The sequence below is a fragment of the Vipera berus genome (genome assembly GCF_964194415.1).
Source record: "Vipera berus genome assembly, chromosome: 1".
In the NCBI taxonomy this organism is placed as follows: domain Eukaryota; kingdom Metazoa; phylum Chordata; class Lepidosauria; order Squamata; family Viperidae; genus Vipera; species Vipera berus.
The window spans coordinates 313,525,333-313,540,954 of NC_138202.1; the positions used below are offsets into that span (position 1 = coordinate 313,525,333).

Here is a 15,622-nt window from a genome sequence, read left to right on the forward strand (position 1 = left end):
GCTTCTTTTTTTCCTCTCTGTTATAATGCTTCCTTTTCATTTAAATGCAAAACCTTTCTCTCAGTGCCCTTTATTTGTTGTTGTTTGTTCTATATATCTGATGTTCATCTGATTTATGTCATTGGCTACAATAAAGGAAATACATGGGGGTGGCAAAGAACATTATATTCCATGGGGTTGTTCATTTACAAGCACAGTATATTTCTGTCTTATACAAAGAAACTTTTTTGTAAGCTAAATAAACCATTTTCTGCTGTAGTATATAATAAACTACAAGGTCCTTAAAGAATGGGAAATTGGTAAGGAATCCCAATGAGAGAATTTTAGAACCTTCAATCCTTAATTTTTTTCTTACCTTATGAATACAATCTAGCTATTCATATAAATAAAATATTAAAAGTATAGGAAGAAACATGAAGAATGGAGTATAAAAACACTAATATTTAAGGATGTATTTATTAGAAAGCTATCTCCACTCTGAGACTGCCAGAACTAGTTAATGTACATTTACCATACAGAACAAATTGCAAGAGCAAAATAAGAAAAGATAGTTTAGGGAAAAAAAAGAGAAACTTTATTTCATTTAATATAATGGAATTTGCTTGTAAACAAATTTACACTGAAAAATAACTTTAAACAGCAGCTCACTAAAAGAATTACTGTACTTACATGCAGACCTTAAAGAACCTATAGGGCACAGAATAATGTTTCTCAACCTCAGCAGTTTTAAGATGTTTGGACTTCAACTCCCAGAATTCCACAGCCAGCATGCTGACTGGGGAATTCTGGGAGTTGAAGTCAACACCTCTTAAAGTTGATAATGTTGAGAAACACTGGCATAGAGAATGTGCCCACATCAGATTGGAAGCAGCCCTTTTTTATGCCAGATCCAAATGCTTGTGGGACCCTGCCCCTCACACAGAATGTACTTCAAGTATGTATATTCATAGAATGATAGCTTCAAAAGGGACTTTGGACATTTTCTAGTTCAAACCCCACCCAAACAGGTGTCCAAGGTCTGTTTGTAAACCAATGATGGAGCACTCACAGCTCCAGGAGGCAGGCTGTTCCACTTCTTGTTAGTCAGGAAATTTGTCCTCTTTTCGATTTGGGATCTTCCTCTGACTCTTGTTTTATTCTCAGCTTGTATGGAAAATAAATCCACACCTTTTCCTTGTGAGAGTCCTTCAAGCATTGGAGAACTACTATCAAGTCTCTGCTTAAAAGGGATATCGTTTCTGAAATACATTGTCCATTTCTGATATTTTTTCCCCCTCTGTACATAAAATTTACAATTTAAAAAAATGAGGAAGGCAGCCTATTAAAAACATGCTACCATTATAAAAAGTATCTGCATAAAGGGTATCATTTTACTCTTTGGGACTAGGAATCAATTGGAATATGAAGATTTGTTTGTTATGCTTTAATTTCTATTATCTTCACAGAGTCCTCTCAAAATTCAAGATGTCGTCATTACTCCTTAATTAAAACCATGGCTGGTCTTGTTTAGGCCTTCGCATACTCCATCCATAAACTTTATTAAAAGCTTATTTCCTTATTTCATTAAATTTGATAATTTACTCATGGATATTAAGCATAGAAAAATGGTGTCTAAAAGTTCGTGCCAGCTATGTGGGACTCAGGATTCCTGGCTGGTTATGTAATGAACGGGAGGTTTGGGAATTACCAGAATGGCATTTACTGATTACCTGGAAAGCCTGCAACCCCATTCTTGGTGAAATCTGGTGGAGATAGTGGAGACCAAACAGAGATGTGGGATCAAGCAGCTATTGTGGAAGTCAACATGGAGACTGAGGCAATGTAAAGAAGTCTATAGCTCAGCATATTGTTTTCTTTTACACCTGGATGCAGTGAAGCTTGTGGCCTGGTGTGAACTCCCTGCCCCCTCAGAGTTATACTGGACCAGTGTGGAGTTTGGTTGTAATGGCTAATGACTATTTCTTAACCCACTGAGATACTTCTTGCCAAACAAGAAAATAACGGTGGTATATAGAGTGGGAAAGGAGGGAGGTAAAAGAAGCAGAGAGAATATCAGATCAGAGTTTGCTCATCTTGACCAGAATCTTACAGCTGCTGTGGCTTGTTGCTCTCCATACTTTGGCCTTGGTTGGCACCATTCTGTTGGACTTGGAACCTGGAGTTTTGTCAGTCTGCCAAGCATCTGGATTTTTAACTCACTAGATGACAGCAGGGTGAATATGGAATGGTTGTTATATTTGTTGGAACTTGCTAAAGCATCAAACAACCATTCAATCTCTAGAAACAAGTCTGGGAGGTTCTTAGGTGTGGCTGTTAAGGGTGGTTAAGGGTGGTTGGTAGCTGGTGCAAGTATGAATTGTATGAGTGGGGTGCATTAATGTCTTGGCTTGGGAGAGACAACTGTGAATACAATGGTACTGGATTAAAAAGTGAGGACAGGCAGTATCATCAAAGCCATGACAGGTAGAGGAGGTATGATAGACTTTGAGGATAAACCATACTCTGGGATATAGATGCTGTTTGAAAACTATTAAACGCAGTTGTAACATGTAACTGGTTTGGAAATACCTGAATATGGCTAAAATGGGAAACAAATCAAACATGGTTGCTGAGTTGATTCAGTAAAGATTTGTGAAATTAGATTAGATTAATGTACTTCTCAGCGAGACGGGTCTTAAGTGCATCAGGTAATCACCCTTAGGCACACCCCTGAATGTTTTCATCCTAGGGGACCAGGTGTTCAATAGCTCCTTTTCAAGCTGCCTCACCCACAGTCCATTATATGCCAAATGTCTGAGGAGTCTGTGGGGTTAGAGGCAATGCATTAGTGCATTTGAAGTGAAAGGTATAAATAATACATGCCGTGTAGCTATTTCCAACCACATAATAGCTTCAGTCTTTGCTACAATATGATGCTTGTGCCAAGTGAAAGTGTCAGAGAGTAGCTGCAAGCTAAATGATATCCCCCTGAGGATGTCGGGGTGGGGGAGGCGATGGCTCAGGGAGGCTACAACTGAACTTATGAATCTTCATATTTTTCTGCTCAATGCATTTTAATTTTGAGATTTGCAAGCATGCCACAGTTTCAGTCTAGAATCTGCAGTTTAAAACAGTTGTAACGCACACAGTAATCTACAGCGTAAATGATTTAATGATATGTCACCATTGAACTTCTGTGTATGTATGTGTGCTTTTGAGGGTGCATGAACACACAGAACAATTTTAATGAATGCAACATATCACAATAAATGTGCCATTATAAGACCGTGGCCTCTGCATTCTGCACTTGGAAACCTTCTATAAATCTTTTGCTGTCAGGCTGGGCTCTGAAAATTGTATAAGGCTGTTATTAACAAGCTCGGCTCCCAGGTCTGATATTAACTATCAGAGCTTCTACAGTATAGAAAATAAAAGAGCTGCATTTGTTCATTCACCTCATGAGTTCTAGGATTCAGTGTATGTAGGAGAAAGGTAGGAGAAATAACAAATATATATATAACAGCGTTCCGTGCGCCTTTGGCGTCTAGTCATGCCGGCCACATGACCACGGAGACATCCTCGGACAAACGCTGGCTCTTCGGCTTTGAAACGGAGATGAGCACCGGCCCCTAGAGTTGGAAACGACTAGCACGCATGTGCGGGGGAACCTTTACCTTTACTTTATATATATGTATATATATGTTTTCTGGAAAAAAAAAGAGGAACAAACAGCCACTACCACATGCTTCTCCCAGAAGAAGGAAGCTGAAGCCACCAGCCTGATGATGACAGATGGGATTCCGTCGAAACGTTGCTCCTACACCCTCAATTCTACGCGGGAAAAAACCTGAATGACCAAAGATCCATGTATATATATGTATATATATGTATATGTATATATATATATATATATATATATATATATATATATATATATATATATATATATATATATATATATATATATATATATATATATATATATATATATATATATATATATATATATATATATATATATATATACATACACAAATATATATATATATATACACAAATATATATATATATATATATATATATACATACATATACATATACATATACATATACATATACATACACATACACATACACATACATATATATATATATGTGTGTGTGTGTGTGTGGATCTTTGGTCATTCGGGTTTTTTCCCGCGTAGAACTAAAGGTGTAGGCGCAATGTTTCGACGGAATCCCATCCGTCATCATCAGGCTGGTGGCTTCAGCTTCCTTCTTCTGGGAGAAGCATGTGGTAGTGGCTGTTTGTTCCTCTTTTTTAAACTGCCAGAGGGGGTGTGTTCTGTGGGTGGAGGTGTGCTCTGATTGGGTGGGGGATTAAGTGTGTTCTGATTGGGTGGGAGTGTGTTTTGAATGGTGAGTGTGTTCTGATTGGGTGGGGGGTGTTTTGAGTGGATGGGCTGGTCTCAGCTGCCAGCCTTAGACCTGAGCTGGTGAGTTGTGCTGCTTTTGTTTGGCTTCGTGTTTGTGGTGGTGCCATGTTTTTATAGTGGGTGTCAGTTTGCTTATTGTGTGGTTTGGAGGGGTTTAAAGTGGCTGATGTTGCAGCTGTAGTTAGGTTTCTGTTTTGTGGTTGTGCCTCGTTATCATTGTGAGTTCGGATTTGCTTTTTGAATGGTTGTGTGGTGGTGATGTCATGTGATGTTATCATGAGTTTGGGTCTGGTATCATTCTTGGTGGTTGGGACTCGTCTGTCAATCAAGGCGGGTTTCCAAATGGCTGGTAGGCGAGAGGTATCATCTCGTTTGTTCATGCTGTGGGGGCGTTTTTCTATCTCAATGGCTTCTCTGATTATTCTGTTGTTAAAATGTTCAATTTTGGCGATAGTTTTGGTTTTTTTAAAATCAATTTCATGTCCCGTGGCTTCAAAGTGTTGGACCAGGGATGAAGTTTGTTATCCCTTTCTGAGTGAGTTTTTGTGCTCTTCAATGCGTGCACTTATTCTTCTGTTGGTCTGTCCGATGTATGTGGTGGGGCAGGTGGTGCATGGGATTTCGTATACTCCTTGGTTTTCTAACCCAATTATGTCCTTGGGGTTTCTTAGGATGGTGGATATTTTTCTGTCTGTGTAGAATGCTGTTTTGATGTTGTGTTTTTGGAGGACCTTGCTGATTCTGTCTGTGGTCCCTTTTAAGTATGGGAGGAGGGCTTTGCCATTTTCTTGTTCTCTGTCTTGGGTTTTTGTGGGTGTCTCTCTTTGGATTAAGTTGGTAATCGTGTTTCTTTGGAATCCATTGGCTGTTAGTACATTAGTGAGAGTGTGTAGTTCGGTTTTTAGGTGTTGTTCGTCAGCTAGGTGTTTTGTTCTGGAGATGAGTGTCTTGGCTACAGAGTTGATCTGTGCTGGGTGGTGGTGTGAGAGTGCGTTCAGATAGCGGTTTGTGTGTGTTTTTTTATGGTAGATAGTGTGTCCTAGGGAGTATGTGTGTATGTGTATATATATATATATATATGTTTTCGTAGATTCTCGCGGGTGTCTGTATGTGTAGATCTAGAGTCTCGGGTTTCTTCCCGCGTTCCTTTCATCTTCAGAAAGTTGTGGCGACGTTTCGACGAAATCACATCCGTCATCATCAGGCCGGAGTGTTCCTCCTGCTGCTTCCAGGAGCAATGCGTGGTCTGGCTGTTCCTTTCTTTCCAACATGGAAAGAAAGGAACAGCCAGACCACGCATTGCTCCTGGAAGCAGCAGGAGGAACACTCCGGCCTGATGATGACGGATGTGATTTCGTCGAAACGTCGCCACAACTTTCTGAAGATGAAAGGAACGCGGGAAGAAACCCGAGACTCTAGATCTACATATATATATATATATATATATATATATATATATATATATATATATATATATATATGTGTGTGTGTGTGTGTGTGTGTGTGTGTGTGTGTGTGTGTGTGCACACATACACACACACACACACACACGGGTATAGGTATGTAGGTCTTGGCATATTCGGGTCTTTTCCCGTGTAGCATTGAGGGTGTCTTGGCGACATTTCAATGAGGTCCCACTTGTCATCTTCAGGCTGATGTCTTCAGTTTCGTGCTTCTGCGAGCGAAGTGTGATCGGAGCTGCCGTCTCTCTATAAATACTGGTGGGGATGTGTGGGGTGCTGGCTTTGTTGCTGTAAGCGGATTGGTTGGCTGTGATGTTACATCATGATTGGTTGATGGGGTTATTGTTAGGGGATTAGTTGGCTGATTTGTAACATCCTGTGTGGCTGAGGTGCTGGCTGTGTGCTCGTTAGTCCTTTGTGTTGCAACGACCTGGGTAATGGGCTGTGTGATGACATCCTGAGCTCTATTGTAGTGATTTCCTGAGTTCTGTGTTGAAATATCCTGGGTGGTTTGCTGTGTTGTGATATCCCGGGTTTTAGCATTGTAACCTCCTGAATTCTGTGATGTAATGTCCCGAGCAGAAGGCTGTGTTGTAACATCCTGGGCTTTGGTTTGGCTTCGGGTTTGCGGTCTGGCCCTGTGTTCATGGCGTATGTCAGTTTGCTTTGTGTGGGGGTCGGGGGGTGGTGCAGCAGCTGGAGATGCCGCCGAGGTTTGGCTTCTGGATGGTGGTTGCATTTTGTCTATGGGGTGGGTTTGGGTTTGAGTCTGGTGAGGGTGATTGGTGGTGGTGTCCTGTGTTGTTGTGGGTCCGGTGTCGGTTTTCGTGGCTGGGACTCATTTGTTGACTAGGGCTAGTTTCCAGATGTCTGGTAGGTGGGAGGTATCATCACGTTTATTCATGTTGTGGGGGTGTTTCTCTATTTCGATGGCTTCGATAATTATTCTCTTGTTGTAGTGTTCAGTTTTAGAGATTAATTTCGTTCTGTCAATTTCATGTCCTGTTGCTTTAAGGTGCTGGAAAAGGGAGGAAGTTTTTTCTTCTTTTCTGACTGCATTCTTGTGTTCTGCGATGTGTGCATTTATTCTCCTATTAGTTTGTCCAATGTATGTGGCTGGGCAGCTTTTGCATGGTATTTCATAGACTCCTTGGTTTTCTAGCTGGATCTTGTCTTTGGGGTTTCTTAAGATGTTGGCTATTTTTTGGTCAGTGCCGAAGGCTGTCAGCACCCCACACATCCCCACCAGTATTTATAGAGAGACAGCAGCTCCGATCATGCTTCACTTGCACAAGCACGAAACCGAAGACACCAGCCTGAAGATGATGAGTGGGACCTCATTGAAACATCGCCAAGACACCCTCAATCCTACATGGGAAAAGACCCGAATACGCCAAGACCTACATATATAGAGAGAAAATCGCTCAGATCCGGGCCGGTTTGGACTCTGACTGGGTGGAGTCTGACGTGGAGGAATCGGACGGTCTTGAGCATGTTATCTGGACTGAGTTCAATCCTGTTTCCCCTGATGATGTGGACAGGATCATGGGGAGGCTGAGCTCCACCACTTGTTTGTTGGATCCGTGCACCTCCTGGCTGGTTTATGCGGCTCGGGAAGGGACACGACGCTGGTTCCAGGCAGTAATAACTGCTTCTTTGAAGGAGGGTGTCTTCCCCACCGCCTTGAAGGAGGCGGTGGTGAGACCCCTCCTCAAAAAGCCTGCCCTGGACCCGGCTGTTTTAAATAACTATCGTCCAGTCTCCAACCTTCGCTTTCTGGCAAAGGTTGTTGAGAGCGTGGTGGTGCATCAGCTTCCTCTGTTCCTGGAGGAAACTGATTATCTGGACCCATACCAATCGGGTTTCAGGCCCAGGTACAGCACGGAGACGGCACTGGTCGCGCTGGTGAATGATCTCTGGCGGGCTCAGGACAGGGGTTGCTCCTCTGTCCTAGTCCTATTAGATCTCTCAGTGGCTTTCGATACCATCGACCATGGTATCCTACTGCGACGTCTCAGGGGGCTGGGAGTGGGAGGCACCGTTTTACGGTGGTTCTCCTCCTATCTCCTGGGCCGCTCACAGTCGGTGTTGACGGGAGGGCAGAGATCCACCCCGAGGCCTCTCACTTGTGGAGTCCCTCAGGGGTCGGTTCTCTCGCCCCTCCTGTTCAACATCTATATGAAGCCGCTGGGCAAGGTCATTCGTGGTTTCGGGTGGGGTATCATCAGTACGCTGATGATACCCAACTTTTTCTCTCCACCCCGAACCAACCCAGCGATGCCCTTGCCGTGATGTCCTGTTGCCTGGAGGCGGTCCAGGTCTGGATGGGGAGAAACAGGCTTTGTCTCAATCCTGCCAAGACTGAGTGGCTTTGCGTATCAGCATCTCGGGCTAACCAAACTATTCCACCTTTAATGATGGGGGGTGAGGTGTTACCCCCCGTTGATAGGGCTCGCAACCTGGGTGTCCTCCTGGACTCACAGCTCAATTTTGAAGATCATATAGGAGCCGTGACCAGGGGAGCTTTTGCCCAGGTTCGCCTGGTGCGCCAGTTGCAACCCTACCTGGACCGAGATGCCCTACGCACAGTCACTCATGCGCTCGTGACCTCCCGTTTAGACTACTGCAACGCTCTCTACATGGGGCTGCCCTTGAGGACCACTCGGAGGCTTCAGCTGGTGCAGAATGCGGCCGCGCGAGTTGTGATGGGGGTTTCCCGATACTCCCATGTAACACCTCTACTCCGTGAGCTGCATTGGCTTCCGGTTGCCCTCCGGGTGAGATTCAAGGTGCTGGTGATGACCTATAAAGCCCTAAATGGCTTGGGTCCGGGATATTTGAGGGAACACCTGCTGCCAGCATCAAGTTCCCTTCGTCCACTGCGCTCGCAGAGGGAGGGTCTTCTCAGGGTGCTGCCGGTAAAAGATTGCCAGCGGATAACACCCAGGGGGAGGGCCTTTTCTGTGGGTGTGCCTGCCCTCTGGAACCAGCTGCCCGTGGAGCTCAGGACTGCCCCTGACCTACGTTCATTCCGCCGAGACCTGAAGACTTGGCTCTTTGAGCTCTCTGGCCCAGGCTCAGAATTTTAACTGGGGTTTTATTTTCAGGGATAATTTAATCTTTTAATTGTCTTTTAACTTTGCATTTTGTATTGGTGTGATTTTAAAATGCCCTGTAAACCGCCCTGAGTCCTTCGGGAAAGGGCGGTATATAAATCTAATAAAATAAATAAAAATAAATAAATTATATAGTATATATTTTCCTGTTGCAGTGGATGTAATCCACATGTGGAAACGTAGGTATTTTTAAGTAATAGGAACACATACTTTGAACTCAGTATAAATCATCTGTGACAGAGCAGTCATATGTATCAGTTCAAATGCAAGAGTGGCTACCCTATTGTTTCATGTTTTTTTTTCTCTCTACAGATTGTATTCCGGAAGATCAGTGATGTAAAACGCGAAGAAGAAGAGAGAATGAAAAGGAAGAATGAAGCCCCTTTGGTCTTGCCACCTGATCATCCAGTCCGTCGGCTTTTCCAAAGATTTCGGCAGCAGAAGGAGGCCCGACTAGCTGCAGAAAGAGGAGGCAGAGAAGACTTCGATGTTGAAAAGGGCAACATTTTAGAAGACCACTCTTCCCACACAGTTGTCAAAGCCAGCATTGTCACAGTAAGGGAAAGCCCCGCAACCCCAGTTGCCTACCAGTTTGCTTCAACATCAGGTATATCTGATCAGGCTAGACTACAAGCTCCAGTTTCAGACTATATTGGTGGGAAAGCAGCAGGAGATTATCCAAAGCGTAAAGGCTGGGCAAAATTCAAAGATGCTTGTGCCAAAGGAGAGGACTGGAACAAAGTTTCCAAAGCTGAGTCCATGGAAACATTGCCAGAAAGAACAAAAGCAACAGGTGAAACTACTTTGAAGAAGACAGACTCTTGTGACAGTGGCATCACAAAAAGTGACCTGCGCTTGGACAATGTAGGGGAAACACGAAGTCCTCAGGATCGAAGTCCCGTCCTTGCAGAAGTCAAACACTCTTTCTATCCTATCCCTGAACAGACTCTCCAGGCAACTATGCTGGAAGTGAAACATGAATTGAAGGAGGACATCAAAGCTTTAAACACAAAAATGACCAATATAGAAAAACAGCTTGCTGAGATACTAAGGATATTAGCCTCTCGAAGAAGCTCTCAGACACCACAGGAGCTCTATGAAATATCAAGACCCCAATCTCCAGAATCAGAAAAAGATATGTTTGGAGCAAGCTGAGTGGTTCTTTAAACAGGAGTGATTTGAATATCTCTGAAACTCTATCCAACACCCACTTAACGTGTTTAAGGAAACAGAACATTTAATTTTTTTTTGATGATCATGATTTGAGGGGCCAGCCTGTTAACCATGTCCCCTCTCTCTTAATGGTACAGTAACAAGAATTGCAACCTCATGTCAAGATGGCAGCTGACTCTGAAGTCTTTTTGACAGCAAGGGTACAGTTTATAATGTTTTTCCTACTTCATTCATGCATCTTTTTCCACTTAATGTTATTTTTGACAAAAAACGTAACTAGAGAACTGAAGTTCAAGCGTTAGCTTCATATATTTAGCAAGTTAGTATAATCTCTTCACATGGAATGTGTGAGACCCAGTTCTCCCTGCTGATAAGATAATATCTACAGAAGGGCTCCACAAAAAAAAAAAAGACTCAATTTGTGAAAACTTTGATCCTTATTGAGTAGGAAGATTCATGTGGCTCCCTCATGTGAAATGTTACTGTCTATGTGTGGTGGAAGAGATTTCCTCCACTCCTCTTTAAAAATATTTAGTCTAAGGCAGTTGGACCAGGGAAGTTCAACAGTGTCCTTTGCAAACTTCAGGTTGCAAAATTGTCTACATTTTTTTTGTTTTGTTGGTGGGTAGCTGAATAACTTCTTGCTTGGTGAAATGAACTTATTATGCCTTCCCCCCCCCCCGCTCTTCATCAGAAATTTTAGGGATTCCTGTTGTAGTAATCAAGAAAAGACCCAGAAAGGAGATGACATCTATGGAATTTGTCATCAAGAAGTATAGTTGTTAATTTCAGCTATGATTCATAGCAGGCATTATAACTTACCAAATAGTTGGTAATATCTCTTTACAAAAATAGAATATTAATAGGCCAAGGAGCTCAGCTATCCAAAGTATTGAACCTTTTTCAAAGAAAAGCTTCTACCTAGAGTGATATTAATGACAAGAAAAACAGCCTTCTCGCCCACACTAAATATTTATCACATTTTGTACTTACTTCATTTTTTTAAAAAAAAACAACCCTACTCATTTTATCATTGAGTTTCTTTTCAGCATTGTAAACACCAAAGGATATTGAAATATTTATACATTAGAAGCAATGATGCATTAATAACAAACCATTTCAATGTATTTTTCCATTGTAATGGTCTCCAGTACCTCATGAAGAAGTGTTGTAGTATTTATTCTTATTCTAAAAGCTCTGGTTATTTTCTGATCTTTTCTTAAAATAATCTGATTAGGGCATGAATGAAACATAATGGGGAAGATGTGCAAGGGTTCTAATACTATCCCACCAAGGAGAAATAACATCTGCTTGACTAAGACAGTATGGTCTATGATTCAGCAAGATTTCTCTTAGGTTCCATAATTATTTTTATAATCAGAATGTGATTATACTAAACCATAATGTGCTTTTTTAATGCAGACCCATTATGATTTAGTGTTATTAAAAAAATAATCCACAGTGATTTATTTAGTAAATTATGTTTTAAAATTCCTGGCGTAGCCTTGTTGGATGTAAGGAAAAATCATAGATCGGTGGTTGTTGAGATGAATAACTGATCTGTCATCTGTAGAATATTGTTAGATAATTTCAAAGCATATAAAGGAACCAACTGATGCAACTTATAGTATTGATTTTTAAGAGCCGGGGTAGTGTACAATTGGAGCAACGATAGTACTGAAATAGTGTATCTTGAGATATTTAATCCTGCAGCAATTGCAGGAAGAAGGATAACATAGCTATAGCTAATTAAGACCCATTGCTCAAGTTTCTGTGCCAGTTGGGTCTATTTACCTCTTTTTATCTTTTTCCCCTCTTTTCTATACACTTCTTTTGGAATGGCCCATGGACTGTTGAACACAACTTCCTTAATTTCCCCGATCAGATACTTAACACTGTATCTGCCTTTTCGTTCTAATTTTATGTGTTTATTTCTGCGGCCAGGAGATTCAGTAAAAAAATTGATCTCTCTAAATTAAACTGGGAATTTGTGTCTAAACATCTAGCACCCTTCATATAATTATGTCAGAACAATTAAATTTAGTGACACTGTTATCTCATTAGGCAGGAACAAGGTTCCCATAAGTACAACTTGATGGACTGCAGATATAATGATGCCTCCCTGCTTACTGTGGTTTGGAAACTAGGAGCCAAGTTTAAGATTTGGCTCTTCTACCCTCCCCTCTCTCCTACAATGCAACAGTCCTCTTCCTTTCTCTGCCTACCTAAATCAGAGTTTAGCAGCACATCTGCTTTGGCAGTAATCATGAGTTAGGCTAAATACGTAGATAGTGTAGCCTAGTTAACATCAATGTATTTGTAATCTTAAACCATGGTCAAAACAAAATTAGGAGTGGGAGAAAGACTGAGGAGCAAAGAGCTTGATTGCTCAGGAATTATTATTTTTTTAATTTTCAACTGTGCTTTGTAGAGTTTGTGCTGATTCTTTGCTTATGGAAGAGAGATACAGAATCTTTTCTAGAGAAGAGACAAAAAATATATCTGATTTACAGGGAGTCCTTGAATTACAACCATTCAGTTAGCAACTGTTCAAAGTTACAACAGCTCTAAAAGAAGTGATTTATGACCGATCCACTTAGAACTATTGCACCATCCCCATGGTTACATGGTCACAATTCAGGTGTGATCACCATTTGCAACCATCCCAGCTTCTGACAAGCAAAGGAACATATGACTAGTTTTGGAAGTCCCTTTGAGTTGTACTTAAGATTTTCAGAGTTCTCATCTTGTCACAGCATTCTGTTCTGTTGTTCTGTATTCCATGCAGGTACATGAAGTTGATAATGATGGGGATCCCAACTGACCAGTGGCATAATGCTTTTCTCATAACAGTAGCTGCTTATTCACTGCTTTCTGACAATACTGATTTCCCTATATATTAACCAGATCAAATAAGATCATGCCCTATTATGCCATCCCACACTCCCCTCTGCAAACCATTCTAATTTCTAAAGAGGCTCTTTGAATTCCAGCCAAGATCTTTGTAGAAAGATTTAATGGTTGTTCAACTGCAAAGATGCAGACCGAGTTTTTGCTCTCATCTTCATAATTATTAGAGCTAAAAATAGAAATTGATTCCAATTATACACAACACATAATGTTCAGTAGTTGATAACTTTGTTAAAGTCCTGGAAGTAACTGTGGAGGATGTTAGTTTTTAAGATTAATCTCTTCTATATATTATGAAGTTAAATCATGAGGTTTTGTGCAAAAATTAGTGCCATTTTGCTGAATTTATTATACATGACATTTACATTGACAAGTTCTGGAAGTGGAGTGTTTAGTTGGCTAGTCAATTAGAAAAAAATGAATTAAAGGCCTTTAAACATATTTTAAGGGGCATTTCCACTTAATAGGACACACACACACACACACACACACACGCTATATATAACTATATAACTATATATATATAGCTGTATTTGTGTAAATTACTAACAAAGAATTAAAGGGAAACTGAGATGCATTTCTAACTCTTTAGTCTTCATCAGTCAACTATACCCTTCTGAGATTCGAACCTGGGCTGATTGCATATTAGGCAGTGTTATTTGCCTCTTAAGCCACAAGGTCTCTCTCGCTTTGTTAGCTTTCTGCAAGGGAGGATATGTTTCAAATGTTAACTATTTAGATTACCTTGCTAGGCCCCAAACATGGGGCAAATCTTTATTTCCTGTTTTCAGCCTATCTTGAAGGCCATCGAACAGGTTGTAGTCACACCGGACAGTTCATATATTTGTGTAAATTACTAACAAAGAATTAAAGGGAAACTGAGATGCATTTCTAACTCTTTAGTCTTCATCAGTCAGCTATTTGCCCCATGTTTGGGGCCTAGCAAGGTAATCTAAATAGTTAACATTTGAAACATATCCTCCCTTGCAGAAAGCTAACAAAGCGAGAGAGACCTTGTGGCTTAAGAGGCAAATAACACTGCCTAATATGCAATCAGCCCAGGTTCGAATCTCAGAAGGGTATAGCTGACTGATGAAGACTAAAGAGTTAGAAATGCATCTCAGTTTCCCTTTAATTCTTTGTTAGTAATTTACACAAAAATATGATCTGTCCGGTGTGACTACAGCCTGTTCGATGGCCTTCAAGATAGGCTGAAAACAGGAAATAAAGATTTGCCCCATGTTTGGGGCCTAGCAAGGTAATCTAAATAGTTAACATTTGAAACATAGCTATATTTAACTATATAGCTATATAACTATATATATAACTATATATAACTATATAACTATATAGCTATATAACTATATATAACTATAGTTATATATAGTTATATATAAACACACCTAATCCCCCACCCAATCAGAGCACACCTCCACCCACAGAACACACCCCCTCTGGCAGTTTAAAAAAAAGAGGAACAAACAGCCACTACCACATGCTTCTCCCAGAAGAAGGAAGCTAAAGCCACCAGCCTGAGGATGACGGATGGGATTCCGTCGAAACGTTGCTCTTACACCTTCAATTCTACGTGGGAAAAAACCCGAATGACCAAAGATCCACATACAAACACATATATATATCGATCCAATGGTGTATGAATAGAGCTCTTTCTTCCTGGACCCTACTGTATTTGTTTCCTTTTTTCTATCCTGGCTTCTTGTATTTTCAGAGTATCATTTGGAAAAGTGTGGGGTCCAGCTGAAAGAAAGAATAAAAGTTTCTCCACTTCAGATACAAGTTTCTTTTAGTTATATAATAAGAACTCTGGATCCCTGCTGATGTAGTTAGTTTGAATGTCTGTATTTACAAAAAACTGTAAGTGGGAGCAGCCACCTTAGGAGATAAATTGCTCCTTCCCTCCAATCAGGTGAAGGTGCCATATATCTCACAGCCTTAATGTGGTTATATAGGAAGCAACCAAAAATGAAGAAAATGGGCCTTTAGTTTCTTTGTGGTCTCCGAGTTTGGATGTTTTTCTGCAGGCCTTCTGCTGATAATGTTACCCAGCCTGGTAGCCAAAGCTCTGCAGGACAACCAAATTCAGAGAATACCAAGAACACAAACATTTCAATCCTGTTACATATTATGTGCATTGTTGAAAATAGGTTTTCTTCTCTACAGATCATCATTCATGAATTTGCAAAATTATGTAGTTTTAAATTTATTAATCTGTTAATATAAAGCCATATAATTAATAGTTTAAGATGTGTACAACTGGGAAATTATTCTTGCACTATGTACCAAAGGTATACTGTAAGTAGAAAAACCTTTAATCAAGATTTTTTTTTTGGCTTGGCATGTTTATAGCCATTTGTAAGAAAGGAAGGTGAGGAAGAGAAATATTTCATAGATTTATTATCTAAAGTAAGGTAGCTTAGAAATGTAATTAATATATCATTAAGGCTTTATAGGTACTATGCGTTATTAAAAGTTATAGCCTTACATCTCCCTTTAACTATTTGTGGTGTGTGTGTGTGTATGTGTG

At 40.7% G+C, this 15,622-nt stretch overlaps 1 protein-coding gene across 1 annotated transcript in view; it reads left to right on the forward strand.

Annotated features, from left to right (window-relative positions):
- The window catches only part of KCNH1 (potassium voltage-gated channel subfamily H member 1), a gene marked incomplete at both ends in the record, with an annotated part of 246,697 nt that extends 236,548 nt beyond the window's left edge, over positions 1–10,149 (forward strand). The window contains one exon of the mRNA XM_081329975.1: positions 9,307–10,149. Coding sequence (XP_081186101.1) covers positions 9,307–10,149 — 843 coding nt within the window. The remainder of the gene's footprint in view (positions 1–9,306) is intronic.
- Between the last annotated feature and the right edge of the window lie 5,473 nt (positions 10,150–15,622).